Raw genomic sequence first — 23,543 nt, 5'->3', positions numbered from 1 at the left:
TCATCGTGGGGAGTGGCTGCAGTCTGATGGCTGCTAGATGGCAGGTATTCTTTTCCGTCCTGAGTCCCCTTAGAGCTAACCAGCTCACCATCGCCTGTGGCTGCAATCTCTGATGACCGTGATATCCTTTGTTTACTGATATAGCAGGCTATATTTCATTTATCAGTCTTTTGGGGCTTGATTATTTTCAGCATGCCAGAGACATTTTGGGGTATCAAGTTTTGCTCCCCTACAATGACAGTAGTGGAGCTGGGGTTTGAACCTAGGAGGCTGGCTCTAAAGTCTGTGCTCTGAACTTTATCACTGTATTGCTTCTTGGTAAATTATGCATCATGTTTTTCCCCAGCAGGAAATACTGTTTTTATAAAATATATTTTTGAGGAAGCTGTAGGTGCTGTAGCATTGGTCAGGAAGAGGGTACTCTGCACACTGCCACATCCCAGGTCCAGGCAGACAGAGCTCATCTTCCCCTTCCCTCTCAGACTCCAGGGGCCTGAAGTCCCTGCAGGAAGACACCCCACAACTGATGCGCACACGCAGTGATGTTGGGGTACGTCGTCGTGGCAATGTGAGGACACCCAGCGACCAGCGGCGAATCAGACGCCACCGCTTCTCCATCAACGGCCATTTCTACAACCACAAGGTAGAGGTAATAGGGTGGCAGGGGGCAAGGGCCAGCTCCAGTGGGAGCAAGACACCTTCCTGGGCAGCTGCCACCTCAGGGCTGCAGACTCCTGGGAAGCCAGTCATTGGGTCATGAGTGGGCTGCAGGCTCTGCTGGCTCTGAGAGAGATGAGGGCCTCTGGATCAGGAGCCCTCCTAGATGATGGTGTTGTAGGAAAAAATGGGGTGCAAGAGGATGGTCACGTCCCAAGTCTCGGGTGAGTCCGGTGGCCCCAAGGCAATGGGTCGTTCGGGAATATGAGAGCAGCCCTGGGCTGTGGGGGTGATTAGTTTTTATGGGCTGGGTAATTTCATAGGCTAATAAGTGGGAGGAGTATTCTAACTATCTTGGAGAAGGGGTGGGGATTTCCATGAATTGGGCCACCACCCACTTTTTGGCCTTTTATGGTCGACCTCCGAACTGTTGTGGCACCTGTGGGTGTGTCATTTAGATGCTAATGTATTACAACTAGCGTATAATGAGGTGAAGGTCTGCTGGAAGTCAAATCTTCTAACATCTTGGGCCTAGTAGGTTCTAACCAGTTTTTGTGGTATCCTGTTCTTTTTTTTTTTTTTTCCCCCGGTATGCGGGCCTCTCACTGCCGCGGCCCCTCCCGCCGCGGAGCGCAGGCCCCGGACGCACAGGCCCAGCGGCCATGGCCCACGGGCCCAGCCGCCCCGCGGCACGCGGGACCCTCCCGGACCGGGGCACGAACCCGCGCCCCCCGCATCGGCAGGCAGACTCCCAACCACTGCGCCACCAGGGAAGCCCGGTATCCTGTTCTTAATGGCTGTGTCATTCTTTTAATGGCTCTGCCCTGCCCCCTTTCTTCCTGTCTCAGTGGGTGAGATGTGAGATGACCCCACAAACAGCCCTCATCAGAAACCCCCACATCCACCTGTTACTCTCTTTCTGCACCATGTGCCTCCAGCTGCTATGCGGCCTGACTTCTTTGTGAGTTAAGGGCTGCCCTGAAACAGAGCTGCAGAACTCAGATCACCCACCCCACCCCAAGCTAGCTGACTCTCCTTCATTCCTGCTGCTTGGTTTGAATCCGGCCCCAGAAACAAGTTCATCATGGAAGAGTGGTCACAGACCTCCTCATGTTGAAGTCGTAGTAGAAGGGGTTTTGTGCGTGTTTTATTTGGAGGGAGTGCCTTCCTTATCTGGTCCTCTTTCCCTCCTCAATGCTGCCGTTTGGCAAGCTCAGATCCCTCAAGCCTCCTGCGGTGGGGTGGGCGCGAGCTCCTGAGCTAGGCAAAGCCCAGGGCTCTTTATTGACATCAAAGCGCAATGCTTCTATGTTGTAAGGGACAGAGGACTCTCAGAGAGCACAGGTTGAGTGCCATTGTCCCTGTCCCTTTACCCCACGTAACAGGGACAGGACACCTGGGTTGTAGTGCCCCATCCTTGTCTGTACAGCCACTCTGAGCTGGACCCCTCTATTGACAGACGTCAGTGTTCACGCCGGCCTATGGCTCCATCACCAACGTCCGCATCAACAGCACCATGACCACTCCACAGGTCCTGAAGTTGCTGCTCAACAAATTTAAGGCAAGTTCCCTCTGCTGGCTGGCCTCAGACAGTGGCATGTGTGCCTCGGGGCCCCCAGAAGTGTAGAGGTGGGGGCTATGGAGAGTGTGTGGTAAGGGGGGCACCGGGCAGAGAGGGTTTAGGTTCTTTAGACCCCACGACATCAGCATCACCTGGGAGCTTGTTAGAAATGTAGGTTCGCAGGCCTCCCTCTCCCCCAAATCAGACCCACTGAAGTGGAAACTCGGAGATGAGGCCAGGGAACCTGTTCCACAAGGCTTACAGGGATTCTGGTGCCACTGAAGCCTGAGAAGCACCAGCTCTCAGGTGCTTTATGGGCCTCCAGAGAAGGACCCCGGACCTGATGACTGGTTCAGGGCTCCATGCACATATCGACTTCTGTGCATTTGGGGAACCTACTTTGATAAGCCTTCAATAGATGTGAAAATTATAGTGCATGAGTGTTTTTGAAGTCCTGTTGCTCTGTATGTTTTCCACAATACCCTTCTAAGTCTTTTGGAAACCAGGTATTCTTATTTCTAACAGAAGCCAGTATGTCCTAGTGGTTTAAAGCATAGGCTCTGGGTTTGAATCTCTATCTCTCACCTGCTGGTTGGAGGAGTTGGACAAGTGACTTAAGCTCCCTGTGCTTCTGCCTCACCATCTGTAAAATGAGGTTAACAGGACCCCATTACTGGTGTCAACTGAAAAAAAACTGCACAACCTAAAAGTTGAGTTATGTTTTATTCAGCGAATATTCTTAGGACTTCAAGCCCAGAAGGCAGCATCTCAAGTAACCCTGAGAGAACTGCTCCAAGGAGGTGAAGGGGAAGCTAGGATACATAGGAGTTTTGTCACAAAGGGCAGGTAGTCTGAATGTCAAAAGATTATTGTTAATTAAAGAAAATCAGATATCTCAAGTTAAGGAATTTAGCGTTTTCCTACATATGGAAAGATGCAAGAGTCTGGGCTCACTGAAATCATTCCTTTGATACACACCTTAGCTATCGGGAGCCAGTATCCTGTTTTCTCATCCTGAGTTTCCTCAGGGCTCACTGTTGGGAGTGGCTGCAGTCTGATGGCTGCAAGACAGGTATTCTTTGTTTCTTTCCTGAGCCCTCTCAGGGCTCACCACCTCACCATCGGAGGTGGCTGCAATCGCTGATGACTGTGACATCCTTTGTTTACTGATATGGCAAGCAATATTTTATTTCTCACTGGGTTGTCATGAGTATTAGATGAGTTAAAACATGTAGAGTTTGTTAGAACTGTGCCTGGCATGGTGCAATAAATGTTAGCTCTTATTACCTATTATTATTGATAATGTTACCACCCCATTTCCTCACCACTTCTAAATGCTGTAGATAAATAGCCCTCCCCTCAAAAGAGCCTATCATTTATTTAGCTTTGCAGTGTTCAAGAAGAAGAAACGGCCACAGTTAGGATATGTAAATATATGCTTTCAGCAAGTATCTTTTGCTCCTTCCTGATTCAGATTGAGAACTCAGCAGAGGAGTTTGCTTTGTATGTGGTCCATACCAGTGGTGGTAAGTATAAAGAACACAGTATACTTAAAACTTTTAATTAACTCAAAATAGCAAGTTAAAAAAAAAAAAAACTCTGCCTCATTTGCTTGTTGCTTGGGTTTTGGAAACTTCCAAATATTGTTTGCCTCCAAGGCTGGTGAGCTCACTGGATGAGTCCACCAGGGAATGCCATATATGGTCAGTAAACTAACCCTAAAACCTAACTGCCTATTAAGAAAAGAACTGGATTTTCTCAAAGCACAGAGAAAACCAGATTCTCCAATGCAGCATCTTCCAAAGGGCTTGAGGCATGGAAGTATTGTTGAGGGGTAGGGGAGCGGCAACAGTTGCTTTGAACTGTTGAATTGTTCATTTACAAATCAGTCTCCTGACTTGTATGCCCACATCTCCTGAGGTGCCTAGTCCATTTGGGCCCCTGAGTTGACAACTACTTAAGGTGAGAAAGGCCTCAGGCAACTCAGGGCTGCTTCTGGCTGTGTGTGGTTCCAGAGAAACAGAAGCTGAAGAACACTGATTACCCCCTGATTGCCCGGATCCTCCAGGGCCCATGTGAGCAGGTCTCCAAAGTGTTCCTTATGGAGAAGGACCAGGTGGAGGAAGTCACCTATGATGTGAGTCCCTTTTCAGTCAGATGTCTGTCCCAGGAGGGTGGGGGATTTGGTTGGGTAAACTACAACTGGGGTATAGCTTGGCTTTTTGGCCAAGTACCAGGCCCTGTTTTGTTGCTATTTCTCAATACCAGGTTTTCTTGAAACAGTAATGACCATGGGGCCAGGAAAATGAATGCAGAAGCTAGGTTGAGGGTGTGCCCTGTGGGAGTTAACTGGAAGAATGCTCAGGCACGAAATGATTTCCATAGAAGGAATAAATTTCTTGAGGCTTTCTGGGGTACTTAAGAGGGCTGAAAAGTTTCTGCAAACCTTTTCCAAGCAACTTCAAGAAGTTAGCAGTGATTTTATAGCTTTTGCTATAGCAACAAACTTCCCCAAGTCTTAGTCACTTACAACAGTAAACATTTACTTTCTTGCTCCGGATTCTGCAGGCTGGTAGCAGCGGTTCTGCTTTAGATTGTGGGTTCAGTTCAGGTCGACATTGCATGTCTTATTCAGAGACCGAGGGGTCAAGAGGCAATGGCTACCTAGGTATGCTTCTCATGGCAGATGGCTGGAATGCAAGAAACCATGTAAGCTCCTTTGAAGCCCCCACCTGGATTTAATGTATATCACATCCACACACCCATTCCATTGGCCAGAGCAAGTCACATAGCTGAGCCCACCCGTAACAGCGTGGAGAAACATAATTCTCCCACAGAGAAGAGTTGGTAGAACAGGGTGAGGGTTCTGGTGAGGGAGGAAGAGTGGCTGCTTAACTTCAGCTCACCTGGGAGCCACCCCCATGCTTATAGCCTCTCAGGAGGCAGTTCACATTTGGATGCCTGTTTGAGCCATGAGGCACAAATCATCATTCTGAGCCATGTTTCCTTAATTTCTCTTAGGGGAGAGCAGAGAGGTTTATTGAATATTATGTGTTCCGGTCTTCTCTGCATGCCTGACAAGAGAAAGTGCTTTTCTATGTCCTCTCATGGATTGGATACATGAGATGAAAAGTGAGAAGTTATGAGATGAAGTTATCATGTAAATGAAGTGATCTTCATCATAGACTCCATACCAGCCTTGAGAAGAATGAGGCTTGGCTCCTGCCTTTAAGGAAATCCCGGATTAGTGCAGAAATAGATTTCCCAAGGCTTTGTGCCTTATATGAGAGAGATGCCAAAAAAAATTAGAATAGTGCTGGGAGGGGTCTTGCACCCCAGACTTACTTTTTCCTCTGCAGGTGGCTCAGTATATAAAGTTTGAGATGCCTGTCCTTAAAAGCTTCATTCAGAAGCTCCAAGAGGAAGAAGATCGGGAAGTAAAGAAGCTGATGCGCAAGTAAGCATAGCCCCTGGGGTGGCTGGTTGGGTTTCTTATGAGGCCTCAGTGAGAGAAGTCTCTGTTCAAGAGCCTTGCAGGGGCTGTGAGGAGCTGTTGCCTGGGCCTGGGTCTTATGGACTGTGTTCAGGGGGCTTCCCATTGACAATGCCAGATCTCAGATCTCAGGTGGGGACTTGAAACGTTGGTGTGTTGGTCGGTCTGCTTCTCATTCAACTTCTCATTTTGATGTGGGACATAAAATTGTTCCAAGGATTTCAGGAAGGTTGTCTCGGCAGTGGAAATTTGTCTGAGCAGAGTGACCCTAAAATCCCTTCCTCACATCCTTTCTCCCTTTTTAACATTTCTCTTCTGGAAATTGCATTTGGGTTGAAAAGTCCAGTACTAAAACTTCGTTCTGGGGAGGATTTTGTTATTTTTTTGTCATGTTTAGTCATAAAGTAGAGCTATGTTTCATAGATATGGCAGAAAAATTGATTTTTTTGCCGCTAAAGTCAATGCTACATTTTCTGTGTTGATGATAATAACTAATATGATAGCAGTTAACATTTATTGAACACTTACTATGTGCCAAACTTTAAAAATAGTTTTGCTGTGCAGTGCAAAGCCATGTTAGCCCTGCATAACAGTGCCCACTCCAGTATCTGAATTACCATAATTCAGGGAAGGGATGAAAAAACCGTACTCACCACCAAGCCATGGACCTCCATGCCTGGTAGTTGCTATAGCGTCTTTGGCAAAATGCAGATACTGATATTGGATTGAACCATATAAAGTTGCCATTTTTGTAGGCTCCCGCAAAATGGTTAAAAGTAATGGCAATTTCATATGGTCCAGCCTAGGTGAGGATTATATGATACTCTATGCATAGTGCCTTGAGCATAGTAAGCACTCAACAAAGGGAATCCTTGTTACTGTTCTTGTTATTTCATCTTCTCATTCTTCTTCTCCAGACTTTCTAATCATAGTAAAATAATTAGTTTGGAGTGAGCCTCTTCAGTCCCTTTCATCCTGTTGTGGAAATGAACACAAGTAACGAAGTGGTTCAAGAGTGGGCCAGTGAGAGAAGCAAAGGGTTGGGACACTTGGCCCACACGGTGACCCAAGTGATGGGGGAGGGTCACGAGAAGGAATGTGTTGCTTTCTGCTCTCCACTGAAGCTGTTCTGTCCCCAGGTACACCGTGCTCCGGCTAATGATTCGGCAGAGGCTGGAGGAGATAGCCGAGACCCCAGCAACAATCTGAGTCACAAGGAGGGGATCCAGACGCCGTGGAGGGCACTGTTGACCTAAGAAGACTCACAGGAAGCTGGGCGCCTTCCATGGAAACGTTTAAATGCAAACCTTTCCAGCTCCCAAACCACCATGGAGAAGCCAGCAGACAACTCCCTGACCTTTCTTTCCCTGCTCCTTTCCTTCACTCACGAGGACTTTCAATTTTTATTATAAGAAGAACCCAGAATGTGTGGGTGCACGTGTGTGTGCACATGGTACACATCCGTATGCCTACATGATATATTCACATGCAATTCAATTCCAAGCAGCCAGCACAGGTGCTATGAGGCTGGCAGATGTTCTGCTTGTGGGCAGGAAAATCAGAGGAGTCACCGATCTGAGGGGTTTTAGATAGAAGAAAAGATTTCTCCCCTCAAGTGCCAGGGAGCAGCCATACATGTCTGCTTGTGTTTAGAAGGGGAAGGGGGCCCAGCAAACTCACCATTTGGGGTATTTTTATGTTAATAGATACTCTCCCTGTATCCCTAGGAAGGATCTGCAAGTGTGAGATCCTTGGCAGTTGACAAATTAATTAACAAACCATGCCCTTGGGGCAGTTCTGATGGAAAGAAAAAGATAAACCATCAGTGGGGTAGATGCAATAAACCCACAGGTTTTTACACTGGAAACTTCAGTTGTTTTAAATAACAAGGACATATGTGATGATCTGTGTGGATGCCAGTAAAGAATGAATTCTGCCTCCACCCCCACCTCCCTGGCTACCTCTAGGAGATAGGGGAGCCTGATGTTTGTCTCAGCATGCCAAGCTGATGACCCCAACTCTTTGGGGCCTCCCTGAGTTGAAAGAAGTATCTTATGAAACAGGCCTCACTGGTTTGTACATGGCACCTGGTCTTGTATGGCTGGGAAGTTTCCTTCCATAGAGAAATGTGGAGGCACCTTGCAGAATGACAGGTGCCTGTAAGCCCAGCCCATTTTCATATCCAGTGGTCTTGCACTTGGAGCTGAGGCCCTGCGTTTGCAAAGTCAAGGCTTAATACTTTCCAACCACTGGATTTTTGCAAGTTGCCCCCGCGTCGAGTGTGGAGATGGACTCTAAGAATGAAGACTTGTCCTGCTACTGACCAAGTGTGGGGTTAAGGGATACCTTTTGGGCTGCCCCATGTAAGTGTGTAGATAGGATGGAGCTTCTCTCTCAGCTTCTCTGAGCAGCCACCTGGGTGATTTTTAGAGAGACTCCAATGGAGGGGGAAGGGCAAGAAGAGTCTCTTCTTCTGGGCCCCCATTGGTAAGATCGCCAGGTAGCTCAGCGCCAGTACAACTGATACTGTTTTAAGAGTGACAGATAGATGCTTGGAGCAGGTGCCTGGCTGTGGAGATCAACCAAGCAAGGCCAGAACCTCCTAACACTGAGCCTTGTTGGGGTAGGGAAGCTCCCCATCTGTTCCCCACCTCCTCTCCAAAGAAGGTTTGGAGAGCTGGGCAGTTGAGGAAAGAAGAGCCACTGATCTGTGCCTGCAAGGACAGTGGACCTTTGCAGCAGAGCTGTTCCTGCCCAGGCACCCTTGCTCCCTGCCTGCCCCTGTGGTTTCCATGGCCTCTTTAGATGTCTCACAGATGTAGTCTCACTGTTGACTTTCAAAATGATGGCATGCTGCTACCTGGCATTTTGCTGAGGGTCTCTTAGCAAGCTTACCTCCTCTGTGGGGAGCGCCACCAGCCCTGTGGCGGATGGACTGGAAATCTGGAGGGCCTTAGCCTCAATCATACACCTCTGTGGGCTTCTGCAAAATGCACAGAAAAAAATGGGGGCCCGGGGAGAGGCTTCCTTTGTTACAGATGGGAAAGAGCAGTTTTGTGGATGCAAACATACTTCCTGAGTTTTGCATTTGAGAAATGCCTTGGAAAACTTTTCTTCCGGTTATTTTTATTTTGAATGTTCAAAGCCTTTGTTGGCCCCAGTAATCCTCCTTGAGTGGCTAGGGAAAAAATTTTCCACAAAGCAAATTACTAATGGCTAACTTTTATTGGACAGCCATTTTTGGTTTATCAAAGTTCTCTTTCATTTGCACTAGCAATAAGATAGTGGTAAATATGGGAATGTTGCAAAATGTCAGATTTGCCAGATCACTTTCTCAGAAAGTGATACTGAGGTAGACTTGGCTTTTTAAAGATGGGGGGTTGGGGTGGAATTGAGGGGAAATCGCATCTTACATGATACATTCCACTTAATGCAGGCCGCACTTTTCCATTTTGGCTCACCCTGTTTAGAAATCATTTCTCACGTACTAATGACCCAGTCAGGAATTTCGGAAAGGTTCTTTGAAATAGCAGCAACTGAAATAGAGACCCTCTGCTGTGATGTGGAGCTGGATTTTCTCACTGGTATCACATGGCCTTGCAGCTTTGAACTCCTGGACTGATTTGCGTGGGTTTATGTAATTGTGTGCAATGAACCTGAAATCGTGTGAAGAACAAAAAGGCCAATTTACAGGTTTTCTCCTCACTTGTGAAAAGCGGCATAGCCACATCTGAGTCTTTTTCCAGGGGCTTATGTTACAAGGTGATCAAATGAAGGAAAAACCTGAGTTTATGGTTGGGAAGGGGATCCGGTCCCCCTGGTGAAGATGGAATTAAGCACAAGGTCACATTCTTAGTCATCACATTAGTGGGAAGATGAGGAGTTAAATTGTGGGGGGAGGGGGAGTGGTTACCTTGGGGAGGGATTGAAAAGCACAAACAATAGGTTTGCCTGTGCAAACTGGTGAGGAATGTGTACACTGGTCTCCAGACCTGTGGACTTTGTGAGTTGAGGTTGAGGTGGAAGGATCTCAGATTAGCCACCTACCCCTGTGACAAATGCTGAGCCCTGAGGTTGAGGTTTTGGTCTGAGACTTCAGGGAGAAATATTTTCACCCTTCCCTCCTCTCTACCAGAAAGAAAACAATACTCTCTCCTAGGAACCTCCAGATAAAGACATTTTATCATCTCTGTAGATAAGACTTTAGGATATAAAGACCAAAACAAACAAAAACACTCAAGAAACAAACTCTGTTCTCTGATGCAAACATGTCTTGGCAAGAATTCTTTTCTTTGGAGTTGGGCTGTTATCTCAGTGTTAGGAGGCTGGAAGGAGAAATGGACCAGGGAAAGGCAGGAAGCTCTCTTAAGAAAAGAGACACTCTCTAAAAAACAAAACTATTTCAAAGCTCTGTAGCACAGAGAACATGGTGCCATAGATACATCTCCGAGAGAAATTCCTATATGAACAAAGGAATTCATAGCGACAAAACCATGATGTGAGGGCCAAGGTAGGAGGCAGAGATCTCCTTGAACACCTGTTGCAGCAGTACAAATTCTCGAGTCAAGCCTCTATGAAAATTGTTTTACACAAAGTCTTGTTGGAGGCAGATGAGATGAAGAATGATCTCCTAGAGAGGTAAAAATAAAGACAAATGTGGCACCCCTTCTTTCAGAGGGATTGACAGTGTTTACCCTGTCATGGGAGGTCCCAGCGACCCCTGTGTTATAGCCAGGCACCAGACATGAAAAAGCTGTGAAAGGAGAGCCTCAGTTTTCCTGTGGAGTCTCCCTGGTGATCGCAGACCTGTTTCCCAGGCTGATGGTTCCTGGTGTGTTACTGCTAGTGTTTCTTAAGGGTTTCCTCACTTGATTTAGCTTTGTGAAGTATCTTTTTTCTTAATCATAACTTGCTTTTCGAGCAATGGTACATGACCTCGTTCTGAAGTTTTGGTTCTGAAGTTATAAACTGATGTGTTTAGGTATCTTAATGTAACTTGTTAAGTCCTCAGCAGGGAGCTGTGAATTTCTGTAACATTTTGATATGTTTTAAAGCACCTGACTTAGATCTTGTTGAATAAAGCACTTTCAAAGAGAAGTCCCGGGTGGACAGGTGTGTGTGTGTCTGCTGCATTACAGGAGGGTTGGGGATGGGAAAGTGAAGGTACATCCAGGAGACGCTTTGATTTTCTTTTCAGAGTTTATGGTTTGACTGCCCTCAGACTTGGTTCTAATGTTCCAAAAAGGAAGTGAAATGAGAATATTCCCTATGAATCTTGAGTTCAGGCCCTGGTGGAGCCAAGAATTGTAGAAACAGCTGGGGACAGCTTATTCAGTGAGGCTGGGTTTTTGTCCTAACTCTACCCTTGGCTTGTTGGGGCCAATTCACTGAAACTTTTTCTAGGACTTGGTTTCCTCATCTGTAAAATGGCCAAGCCACTATCAGGGTTTGGGGACCTGGGCTTGCCTCTGTTGGAGACACAGCCCCCCAGGGGTTGCCAAGTCTAAGACCTTTAGACTAGGGCCCAAGTTCCATGCTATGGTGTGAGGCAAGTGTGATGGTTAATTTTATGTGCAACTTGGCTAGGTCATGGTACCCAGATATTTGGTCAAACACTAGTCTGGGTGTTGCTGTGATGGTAGTTTTAGATGGGAGTAACATTTAAATCAATAGACTTTGAGTAAAGCAAATTACCCTCCATAATGTGGGTGGGCATCATCCAATCAACTGAAGGCTGTAACAGAAAAACACTGACTCACCTGAGGGAGAGGGAATTCTGCCTCGTCTGCCTTTGGACTTCAGCTGCAACATTGGCTCTTCTCTGGGCCTCCAGATGGCCAGCCTACCCTTCAGATTTTGGACTTCCCAGCTCTCACAATTGCATGAGCCAATTCCTTAAAGTAGATCCCTATCTATCTATCTATCTATCTATCTATCTATCTATCTATCTATCTATCATCTCTCTCCATCCTATTGGTTCTGTTTCTCTGGAGAACTCTAACACAGAGAGAGGTTTTGTGGCTGGTTCATAACATTTAAATATGTGATTGACAGTTGTTTTTCTAGGAAATCTGGCCATGGAACATGGTGACCAACATAATTTGGCCTCTAGAAAAAGGTAGCAACCAAGACAAGATTTTTATCAATGCTGCCAAACAATGCTTATAGGTATTTAAAAGGAGAGAAAAGTTTGGATAACGGTGGTTCCCCTTTAATTGTTGTTTTGTTTTTTGCGGTATGCGGGCCTCTCACCGCCGTGGCCTCTCCCGTTGCGGGGCACAGGCTCCGGACGCGCAGGCTCAGCGGCCATGGCTCACGGGCCCAGCCGCTCCGCTGCATGTGGGATCTTCCCAAACCGGGGAACGAACCCGTGTACCCTGCATCGGCAGGCGGACTCTCAACCGCTGCGCCACCAGGGAAGCTCTAATTGTTGTTTTGATTTCTTACATTTAGAGTTTTCACTCCAAGCAGTAGCTTTTTAGGCGCTGAATTAACTAAACTGAGTAAAATAGATGAGCAGACAGGTAACACTTCCAAGGCAGTGAGGTTTTTGTACTGTACAGTATGTGGATGTAGGCAACATAAACAAAAGATAAATGGTCTGTTTGGGGCCCCACCAAGACCCCAAATCAGGCAGTAAACTTTATAGAATTTATGAGTGCCTGAAGTCACCCAACAAATACTAATAGCTGCAGCCAAAGGAGTCGGCAGTTTTTGTCTTGCTTTATGAAAACAGATTTTATGAAATAATTTATTGGTATCCATTTTAGGTAATGAAGCTCTTACTGAATGGAGTTTGCTGTGAGCACCAGACTTTACTGTAAAGTTCTGAATACATTTGAGTAGGTTTTGCTGGAATGCTTAGATGCAAGCAAACCTACTGAAAATTGAACTTGGGTAAAATTGACATTGCTCTTTTCATTTTAAAACCAAGCAAAATAGGAGGTGGGGGGAATGCAGGGGAGAATAAAAACCCAACCAAACAAAATAAAAATGATTACTTATTATTTAAGTATGTAATTATATAACAATAACTATGTAAATTAACTTTATAGAAATAATACCTTATAAATATATACTTTCTAAGTACATAAGTTTAGAAGTTTTAAAACTATGGGCTCATTGGTAGGGACTGTAAGTCCTGATTTGCTCAGGACAATTCCAATTTATGTCTGTTGCTCTAGTGTAATTATCAATAGCACCCACTTTTGCTCTCAAAATGTCCCATTGTGGATGATATATATGGTCACTCTATGCATTGACCAAAAAGCAGCTTATCACAATTTTTTAAAAATTAATTAATTTATTTATTTTTGGCTGTTTTGGGTCTTTGATTCTGTGTGAGGGCTTTCTGCAGTTGCAGCGAGCTGGGGCCACTCTTCATCGCAGTGCGCAGGCCTCTCACTGTCGCAGCCTCTCTTGTTACGGAGCACAGGCTTCAGACGCGCAGGCTCAGTAGTTGTGGCTCACGGGCTTAGTTGCTTCGTGGCATGTGGGATCTTCCCAGACCAGGGCTCTAACCCGTGTCCCCTGCATTGGCAGGCAGATTCTTAACCACTGCGCCACCAGGGAAGCCCATAACAATTTTAATATGTGAGATTTTTAAGAAAAGCTGTAAGTTGGAATTTAAATGTTAAGTTTAAACTTTAGGCTAGAACTGAAATCTAAACCCATGTTTTGGTGGAAGGCAGAATATAATATGGATATTTTATATATCACTGTTTTGATAATGCTGATTTAAATGTTCTTGCATTAGAGCAAAATCCATTTCGTTTTTGGAGTTTTAAAACTGGACACATTAGCACTAACTTGTGACTTTGAATGTCACACTACCCGTGTCTGCAGAACCATCTAAGGGATCAGCAGCACCAGATTTGGGTCTCTTAAAATATCCTCCACTGAGAGAAACCTGGGCTCCCGGAGGGTAGCTTGTACTAAAGCTTGGATCAGAAGGAACAGGACAGCGTGGGTTGTCTTACTAATGGGAATAATTATGTCTCAGAGATGTCTGGAGTGTAATTTCAGGAACAAATTGCTGATGAGAACTCCCACATATAGCCAATATTGAATGTCTGGGGCCATAAAAAGCCTGGAATCCAAAATGACCCCAAAGAAAGATTTTTAAAGGCAAGGGACATACTTACAGAAATGTAATGTATTGTTTAACTTTAAAAGTTCCTTCACCAAATTTTGGCAATAACATGAGTCGTCACAAAAATTAATACAAGTGGTTTGGCCAAAACCCTTAAGTTAACTAAGCAAAAAGAGCAAACTACAACATCCATGACCCATTAAAAGAAACCAACAAATAAAAGTTGAATTTAAAGTGGTCATAATAATCTAGAGAAAAATTATTATTATTATTATTTTTGTGGTATGCGGGCCTCTCACTGTTGTGGCCTCTCCCGTTGCGGAGCACAGGCTCCGGACGCGCAGGCCCAGCGGCCATGGCTCACGGGCCCAGCCGCTCCGCGGCATGTGGGATCTTCCCGGCCCGGGGCACGAACCCGTGTCCCCTGCATCGGCAGGCGGACTTTCAACCACTGCGCCACCAGGGAAGCCCAAGAGAGAAATTATTAGAAATAATAAATTGATTTTACAAGGTTGTTAAAACAATATGACTGTATACAAATTAATTTTATTTCTATGTATCAGCAATAAAAGATCAGAAAATAAAATTTAAAAATGGAAAGGTATACTTCATTTATGAATTGGAAAGATAGCAACTCTCTTCAAATTGATCTAAGTAATCCCAATAAAAAGCCAAGTAGGTATACCTCAATTAAAAAAAAGCCAAAGCCAAGTAGGACTTTTTCTTTCTTTCTTCTTTCCTTCTGTGATAATGCTACAGGTAAAATAAAAACCATAAACATGGGCATTATTCAGCCATTAAAAGTATAATTATAAATTTATTTAGAAACATTGGAAAACATTACATAAAGTGAATAAAATTGCATGTTCAGTATGATTGCAGGCCTATATATAAAAGCCTATGAAAAAAGTTACCTTGCAGTGGTGAGATTATGTTTTCTTTATGTTTCTATTACATTGGCTTTTTTTTTTTTTTTTTGGTGGCACACGGCTTGAGGGATCTCTGTTCCCCCACCAAGGATGGAACCCGTACCCCCTGTAGTGGAAGCTCAGAGTCCTAACCACTGGACTGCCAGGGAATTCCCTACATTGGTTTTTGGATTAAAATTTCCTGTTTAGTGTGTCCAAAAGCACATGTACATGTAAAAACACACAAAAATGAAAACAATGGCCAGAGGATTAAAGCCAGGTAGGCCCTCATCTCCCTGCCAGTGTCAGTTTTCTCCAAGCACAAGACTTCAAAATCCCGTTGTAACACGAGGCCCATTGTGCAACTGAAATGCAGTCTCTATATGCCAAAACCATATGTGTGTGTGTGTGCAATGTACATGCACCACACACACACACACACATACAGACACAAGAATGGAAAGATCACATCCATAGTTCTCAGGACTTGGAGAAAACCAGCCACTCTGATGTCTTGACTGTGCTGAAGGATGGAGTCTCCATGTGAGAAACTCGGGGGCTCCCTGTGTTTAGTCTCAGTCACCCTGGACATCAAACTCACTTTCTAATTGTACTCTCAATGCTCCTTTCAGGAACTGGACAAGCAAAAGCTTTCAAAAGGAGAAAAATAAATGCCTATCATAAATTCTGGAAACCTGAGGTTGGCCAGAATATACCATCAGATTGCTCTGCTTTCAGCTTCTTACAATCTGAAGTTCTCTTTAGTAAGAATTGGGAGCGCTTCCCTGGTGGCGCAGTGGTTGCGCGTCCGCCTGCCGATGCAGGGGAACCGGGTTCGCGCCCCGGGCTGGGAGGATCCCACGTGCCGCGGAGCGGCTGGGCCCGTGAGCCATGGACGCTGAGCCTGCGCGTCTGGAGCCTGTGCTCCGCAACGGGAGAGGCCACAACAGAGGGAGGCCCGCATACCACAAAAAAAAAAAAAAAAAAAAAAAAGAATTGGGTACCAGAAGCAAGGCCTTCTTGGCTAATCAAAGCCTTTTATGGTAGATTCTGGATAAATGTGTGCTTCACCCCACTCTAGGACACTCCCTATTTCCCGATCCTGTCTCATGCACCTGGAGGTCTGAGCCAGGAGGTTTGACCTACATTCCCACAAAGCACTTTTCCCAAGGGCTTTAGGGAAGATGATGTCTGGGGATAGTGGCATTGAAGATTCTTCCTGGAGAGACTCAGATAATTATCAAATAAATTTATAATTTATTTATCAATTTAATAAATTGATAAATTTATTAAATTGATAAATTTAATCATATCTACCAGCACCCTAAAAAGATATGCACACTCTTCCAACAATAAATAATACTAAAATAACTCAAATGATCCTAAGTGAGCCTAAAATGCCCTTAGAATCTCCCCACCCTAGAAAAACTCGAGGATCCTGAAGATCCTTGTAAATCCCATGCCAGTGGTTTTGAACTTCAGGTGGCATCGTTGATTTATTTATTTTCTCCACTAGAACCCAAACTCTATGAGGGTAATCTCAACACCCAGAGTAGGACATGACTCTTGGTTAGGCACCTTGATAATATTTGTGCAATGAACAAATGAATATCCAGATGTACCCCAAACACAAAGACCTCAAAATGCGAAGACCACCAAGGCTAACAACCTCAAGGTCTTGACCCAAATTCTTTATCACAATCACTATAATCCTCTTAAAATGACTTTTCTTTTCTTTTTTTTTTTGACTGTGCCTCACGGCCATGGCAGTGAAAGCCTGGAATTCTAACCACTAGGCCACTAGGGAACTCCCTAAAATGACTTTAGATCATCCTAAACTATCTGATGGGCCACGAATCACTGCAAATGAACCATAAATTACTGCAAATGATCCTAAACCCTTGGTGATCCTAAATACCTGAAATGGCCTAAGACTTCAAATAATCTTGAAGATCCTGAAGAGGCATAAATTACTCAAAATGACTTAAGCCCTAAGTGAATGTCAATGACTTTAAATGATGCCAAATGATATAAAATATCCTTCAAAAACTCTAAGCAATCCAAGTAGAAGCTAAACACTGGAAATCTCTAGAAGACCTTCAATATTTTGACTCCTAAATGATCCTAACTCTAAATACATAAAATATCCTGAATGAGGAAAATGACCCTAATTCCAAGGACTTTAAAGAATCCAATAATTTCAATGACCCAATGGCTAATGTGTCTAAAATCCCTAAAGCTCTAATGACTGGAAATGGTCCCAAATGACCCTGCACTATCCTAGAGCAGAGGCCTTCTTGGGGGAATCTTGTTAAGATGTTGATTCTGTAGATCTGAGGTGGGGCTTGAGACCCTGCCTTACTATCAAATTCTCAGGGGATGCCATTGTTGCTGGTTCACAAATCACACTCTGAACAACAAGGATAGAAGTCACATAAACCTGGATGGCCCCAAAGGATCCTAAGAAAACTAAAACAACCCTACATTCTAAAATGTCTTCAAAGATCCTAAACAAAACTAGACCCTAAATCCTAAGCAGCACTAAACATCTTCAGATTTCTTAAATGATGCTTAAAATCCTAAGCCCCAAATTATCCCATGTGACCCTAAACTAACTCAAACAGCTCTACATGACCCTAAGGATCACAATAGAGTGTAAAAGATTTTAAACCTTACACCTCCCTAAAGCACCTTAAAAATCCAATTTTGCTTTAAATGACTCTAAACCCTTTCAGTCCAAAAGACCATAAAAAACCCAAGAAATCCTAAGTACACTTAAATTCCAGATTCCCTAAACAGTTCTAATTGATCCAAAATTATCTCAAACCCAAATTAACCTGAAACAGTTTCAGTGGAGCCTAGATCTAATGAACCTGACTTTCCCAGTCTCAGTGACATTAATGTTAACAACACTAATAAACTTGATATTAATGAGTCAGCAATCCTAAACCCTAACAGGCAATGGAACAGACACTTTATGGATGGCCTCTCCAGACTCTGATTACCCCAGTCCCAATGACTCACCTCCTCCCTGGAATAAAGTTATGATTCATCCCATTGCCACCATCATTGCACCTGCATCTCCAGCATTCCAGCTGTGGTGGTTGAAATGCAAGCCCTTATCCAATTGGATACAACCCATCCCACTCAGCTAGGCACCTGGGTGTCCCAGGGCCCTGGAAGGTGGGGAGGAAGCAGAATATCATTCTCTCCTGAGTCCTGAGCAGGGGAGTGCCTCTTCTCTACAAGAGGCATCTGTAGAGAGATGCTTGTAGGCATCTGGCTACATGACTGACCAGAGGCCCATGTGGTCCTTTTCACACCAGTGACTCTTTCCATACTGGTTACACATTCTAGCATCTTCAAACCAATGGCTTGGGTCAGCTTTGACCTGTCATACCCAGAGTTAATGCTCTACCTCCTGCCTATCTGGAGCTTCCATCAGGACCAGCAGGGCCATTTGGCTCATGTTCAAATTAATGAAAGGCCTTAAATATATGCTTTTAACCTTATCACTAGATGATATACAATAGTGTCTTAGTTTGGGTTCCTCCAGAAGGCGACTCTAAGTCCTGGATTTGAGGACTAGAAGTTTATTTGGGAGGTGATTCCAAGAAAGACTGGAAGTGGAGTGGGGAAGGGAAGGAAGCCAATATAGGGTGCGTTATCAATTAAGTTACCACCATGGGCAACTACAGCTCAATCCCACTGAAGACCTCTGGGAGCCAGGGTAGAGCACACCTCAGAGTTCTACCACTGAAGGGTGAGAGAGCTGGGGTATTTATACACCAACTTTCATCAAGCATTGGTAGGGGGCTGCTCTTGGGAGAGGGGGGAGCCATTAATTCCCCAGCATATCTGGCTTGCAGTGTACACAGGCAGAGCAGACTCTGGTGGCCAAGGGACACAGGTGCTGGCTGTTAGTGGTCAGGTGTATATACACAGAAATAGCAGATGATACGGACAATGTCTGCTACATGAAGTTGTTGTAGGGATATATGTATACGTATAGCTGATCAGTTCACTGTACAGGAGAAACTAACACAACATTGTAAAGCAATTATACTCCAATAAAAAAAGAAATACATGCTTCCTATTCTCAAGGTAAAAGAAAGAAAAAAGTGACAATTTGTTAGATGTAAATATTTAAACTATTCCACACTTTTGTAAACTTGTTTCTGCATTTCTTCATCTTGCAATTTCCTGGATGCCCTAAATAGAAAAGCCTTTCTCCTCCATTCCAGAAATTTATCTAGGGCCCACATAAATATTCCACCATAATGTCCCCCTTTCAAAATCCTTAACTTAATCACATTTGCAAAGACCTTTTTTCCATATAAGATAACATTTATAGGTTCCAGGGATCAGGAACTTATATTTTGGGGGGAATTTTCAACCTACTACACTATGGAAAGCCTGGACTACTTTGGAAAAAGTGAAGTTAGACAAAAATCATGCCCACAGTCGGTTGTATGACCCTGTTTAGCAGACAAGAAAATGCATAACTTTGAAGCCTGGAACACTGCCCAGCCATGAAAAACAAAGATGAGAGAAACAAGGCCAAGGCAAGGCTGACCCCAGACCCCCAGCTCCCAGCACCCACACTTCTCAAAGCTCATTCCCTTCTTCTAGGCCATCTCAAGGCCACCATAAAATTATGGGTAATTCCCAAAGCAATTAGTGAACTGAGGAAGCTTTGGTTCTTTTCCTCTGTCATTCATTTAACACTGGAATCAATTAAGACCCCAGACACAGAGAGATGAGAAAGAGGGTGTTTTCATCTCTGGAAAGACTGTGTGTCCCAGGGGAGGAGCCCTTCTCTTTGCAAGCCTGAATGACATGCTGAAATTGCCCCTCTATTTTCTTGCTCCTGCCCAAGCAATTAGCTCCAACTTGTTTCACCTTGGTGAGGTTGCCTCCATTCTCAGATGACAACAGATGGCCCCATCTCAGATATTCAGCTTAGGCTTTCTTTCTCTAAGGAGTCCAGGTCATTTAGGTGTTTGGGGGCAACTTTGAGGTGATTTCCTTCATTCTCCTCAGAGAACACAGCTGACAACCCAAAGGTATCTGCCAGACAGAAATAATGACTGCAGGCATTTTGGGGACATACTGCTGAGTTTTCTGCCACCTGACCACATTAGAGAAACCCTTTGCTCTGCAGACTTAAATTGCTCTGCAATTTAAGAAAATTGAATTCATATCAAACATCTTTTCTGACCACAACGCTATGAGATTAGAAATCAACTACAGGGAAAAAAACGTAAAAAACACACACACATGGAGGCTAAACAATACGTTATTAAATAACTAATTTATGCACCATAGGGACCAACCAGGCTTCTGTTTCCTGGAACACTGGACTTCCTAGGCTGTGTCCACAAGATGGCTTATGGACTCCTAGGAGGGGGCATATAGGGAGCTCAGGCCAGTGGTTGGGCAGTGCCCTTCCTGTTGTGACATTCAGCCTTGTCCTTTTTCTTCTGACTCTTTTTTCAATTGTTCCTGGGGCTCATTTCAGGGGGCATACATTGGTGCCCACTTGTAGAACACTCCAGGCCTCAGAGCCCTCCAAGTGAACCCGGATCTTTCTGACTTGTCTAGGTCCTGCCTGTTCCCTGCTGTATTTTCCACCTGTGGCCACAATGCCCACCCTGGACAACTTGGACCCCAGATGCCTACCTGCTGTCCAGGCCACTCCTACCATTAGTTCTCAGGTAGCTTCTCGGCTTGGCTGCTTCCTCCTCCCTCTTCCTTAGACTCTGCCTGTAGATGGCCCTGGGGCCCATCAGGCTTGGGAGCTCTCTTTCCTCTAACCTGTCCCCCACTGGCTTCCAACTGCACTTACAATGAATTCCTACACAGTCTTCAAGGCCCTCATGACCAGCCCTTGGCTACCTCCTTAAGCTCATCTCACACACCTGCCCTCCTTCTCCCCTTGCTCACACTTTCTTTCTCATGTCACCAACACATTCTCAACTTGGGCCATATGAACACATGGGTTTCTCTTCCTGGGTTTCTTCTTGGCTGCATAGTTACCATGGCTAACTAGCTCATTCTCATTCTAGCTCATTCTCATTTTCAAGTCTCAGCTTAGATGTCCCCCTGCAAAGAGGCCATCCTGATCACCCTAGTAATGTCTTCCTTCTCCAGTCACTCTTTTCATTATTTAAGAAAATTTTTTTTATTAAGATAAAATCTGCATACAATGAAATGTACCTATCTTAAATGTACAGCTTAGAGAGTTTTGACAAATATATACATAGATGTAGCAATATCCCAAATCAAGATACAACCTTTCCTCAGTGCCTTGTTATCTGTCTGTTTCGTCAACTTCACCCAGCTCTGTAGAACATTTCTTGTTTATTTGTATGTTGTCTGTATCCCCCTCTAAAATGGAAGCTCCTGAAAAACAGAGCTCTCTTCAGTCTCCTTCACTTCTGTATTCCTCATGGTCAAGACATCCTTCTCTGTTGCACTGAATGAACTAATGAATGGTCTTTTCTATTTGCGTGAGGATGGAGCCCTGACTTCTAATGCTGCAAATCACCCAAGGTATTTTCTGGGATTTGGCATTGCCCTCCCCTTGGTGGAAAGGAATACAAGATGCAGGTAACGCTGAGGTGAGTAACACTCTTAATCCCTGGGCCTAGGGGGAATGAACCTGTCAGAGCTCTTTCCTCAGCAGTCCCCAGGGACCGGTCTCCTGGAAGACAATTTTTCCCAGGTCAGGGGTCTGTGTGTTGTGGGGGAGGTGTGGGGGGGATATATGGTTCAGGCGGTAATGAAAGCGCTGTTTCCTGTGGTAATGCGAGCGATGGGGAGCAGCAGATGAAGCTTTGCTTGCTAGCCCCCTGCTCTACCTCACACTCTGCCTCACCGCTTCCACATTCTGCACCTGCCCAGCCTGAGAGGACACCTTGGAGAGTCAAGGTTAGGGTGATCAAACGCAGTCCCAAAGCAAAAAAGCCATTCATGTTAACCTCAGAGGTTTGGATGATGTGTGAGTGTGTGGGTTAGAGTTTTTTTAAAAGCAGAATGTCCTGACAGATGCTTCACCCTGAAATCATGAAAGAAGGTCTTTATAGATAGCCTCATCCACCAGAGGACAGACAGCAGAAGCAAGAAGAACTACAGTCCTGCAGCCTGTGGAACAAAAACCACATTCACAGAAAGGTAGACAAGATGAAAAGGCAGAGGGCTATGTACCAGATGAAGGAACAAGATAAAACCCCAGAAAAACCACTAAATGAAGTGGAGATAGGCAAACTTCCAGAAAAAGAATTCAGAATGCTGTTGGTGAAGATGATCCAGGACCTCAGAAAAAGAATAGAGTCAAAGATTGAGAAGATGCAATAAATATTTAACAAAGACCTAGAAGAATTAAAGAACAAACAAACAGATGAACGATACAATAACTGAAATGAAAAATACACTAGAAGGAATCAATAGCAGAATAACTGAGGCAGAAGAACGGATAAGTGACCTGGAAGAGAGACTGGTGGAATTCACTGCTGCAGAGCAATATAAAGAAAAAAGAATGAAAAGAAATGAAGACAGCCTAAGAGACCTCTGGGACAACATTAAACGCAACAACATTCACATTACAGGGGTCCCAGAAGGAGAAGAGAGAGAGAAAGGACGCGAGAAAATTTTTGAAGAGATTATAGTCGAAAACTTCCCTAACACGGGAAAGGAAATAGCCACCTAAGTCCAGGAAGCACAGAGTCCCATACAGGGTAAACCCCAGGAGAAACACACCAAGGTGCATACTAATCAAATGGGCAAAAATTAAGACAAAGAAAAATTATTGAAACAGCAAGGGAAAAGCAAAGAATAATATACAAGGGAACTCCCATAAGGTTAACAGCTGATTTCTCAGCAGAAACTCTACAAAACAGAGGGGAGTGGCATGACATATTTAAAGTGATGAAAGGGAAGAACCTACAACCAAGATTACTCTACCTGGCAAGGATCTCATTCAGATTCGATGGAGAAATCAAAAGCTTTACAGACAAGCAAAAGCTAAGAGAATTCAGCACCACCAAACCAGCTCTACAACAAATGCTAAAGGAACTTCTCTAAGTGGCTACAAAAACAAACACAAAACAATTAAGAAAATGGTAACAGGAACATATATATCAATAATTACCTTAAACGTGAATGGATTAAATGCTCCAACCAAAAGACACAGGCTCGCTGAACAGATACCAAAACAAGACCCATATATATACACTGTCTACAAGAGACCCACTTCAGACCTAGGGACACATACAGACTGAAAGTGAGGGGATGGTAAAGATATTCCATGCAAATGGAAATCAAAAGAAAGTCGAGGTAGCAATACTCAGATAAAATAGACTTTAAAATAAAGAATGTTACAAGAGACAAGGAAGGACACTACATAATGATCAATGGATCAATCCAAGAAGAAGATACAACAATTATAAATTTATATGCACCCAACAGAGGAGCACCTCAATACATAAGGCAACTGCTAACAGCTATAAAAGAGGAAGTCAACAGTAACACAGTAATAGTGGGGAATTTTAACACCTCACTTCCACCAATGGACAGATCATCCAAACAGAAAATTAATAAGGAAACACCAGCTTTAAATGACACAATAGACCAGATAGATTTAATTAATATTTATAGGACATTCCATCCAAAAACAGCAGATTACACTTTCTTCTCAAGTGCGCATGGAACATTCTCCAGGATACATCACATCTTGGGTCACAAATCAAGCCTCAGTAAATTTAAGAAAATTGAAATCATATCAAACATCTTTTCTGACCACAATGCTATGAGATTAGAAATCAATTACAG

General features: G+C 44.3%; 1 protein-coding gene across 6 annotated transcripts in view; it reads left to right on the top strand.

Annotated features, from left to right (window-relative positions):
* Nucleotides 1-10,799, top strand: part of RASSF2 (Ras association domain family member 2) — a 41,820-nt gene extending 31,021 nt beyond the window's left edge. For all 6 annotated transcript variants that reach the window (XM_007123269.4, XM_007123267.3, XM_007123271.3 and 3 more), the window contains exons 6-11: nucleotides 483-643; nucleotides 2,117-2,218; nucleotides 3,693-3,744; nucleotides 4,234-4,355; nucleotides 5,578-5,675; nucleotides 6,851-10,799. In XM_007123269.4, coding sequence (XP_007123331.1) covers nucleotides 483-643; nucleotides 2,117-2,218; nucleotides 3,693-3,744; nucleotides 4,234-4,355; nucleotides 5,578-5,675; nucleotides 6,851-6,920 — 605 coding nt within the window. In that variant the 3' untranslated portion in view covers nucleotides 6,921-10,799. The remainder of the gene's footprint in view (nucleotides 1-482; nucleotides 644-2,116; nucleotides 2,219-3,692; nucleotides 3,745-4,233; nucleotides 4,356-5,577; nucleotides 5,676-6,850) is intronic.
* Nucleotides 10,800-23,543: the final 12,744 nt, after the last annotated feature.

Source organism: Physeter macrocephalus, chromosome 14 (assembly GCF_002837175.3).
Source record: "Physeter macrocephalus isolate SW-GA chromosome 14, ASM283717v5, whole genome shotgun sequence".
NCBI lineage: Eukaryota > Metazoa > Chordata > Mammalia > Artiodactyla > Physeteridae > Physeter > Physeter macrocephalus.
The sequence above is the reverse complement of the archived record's forward strand: the minus strand, read 5'-3'. Positions and strand labels throughout refer to the sequence as shown.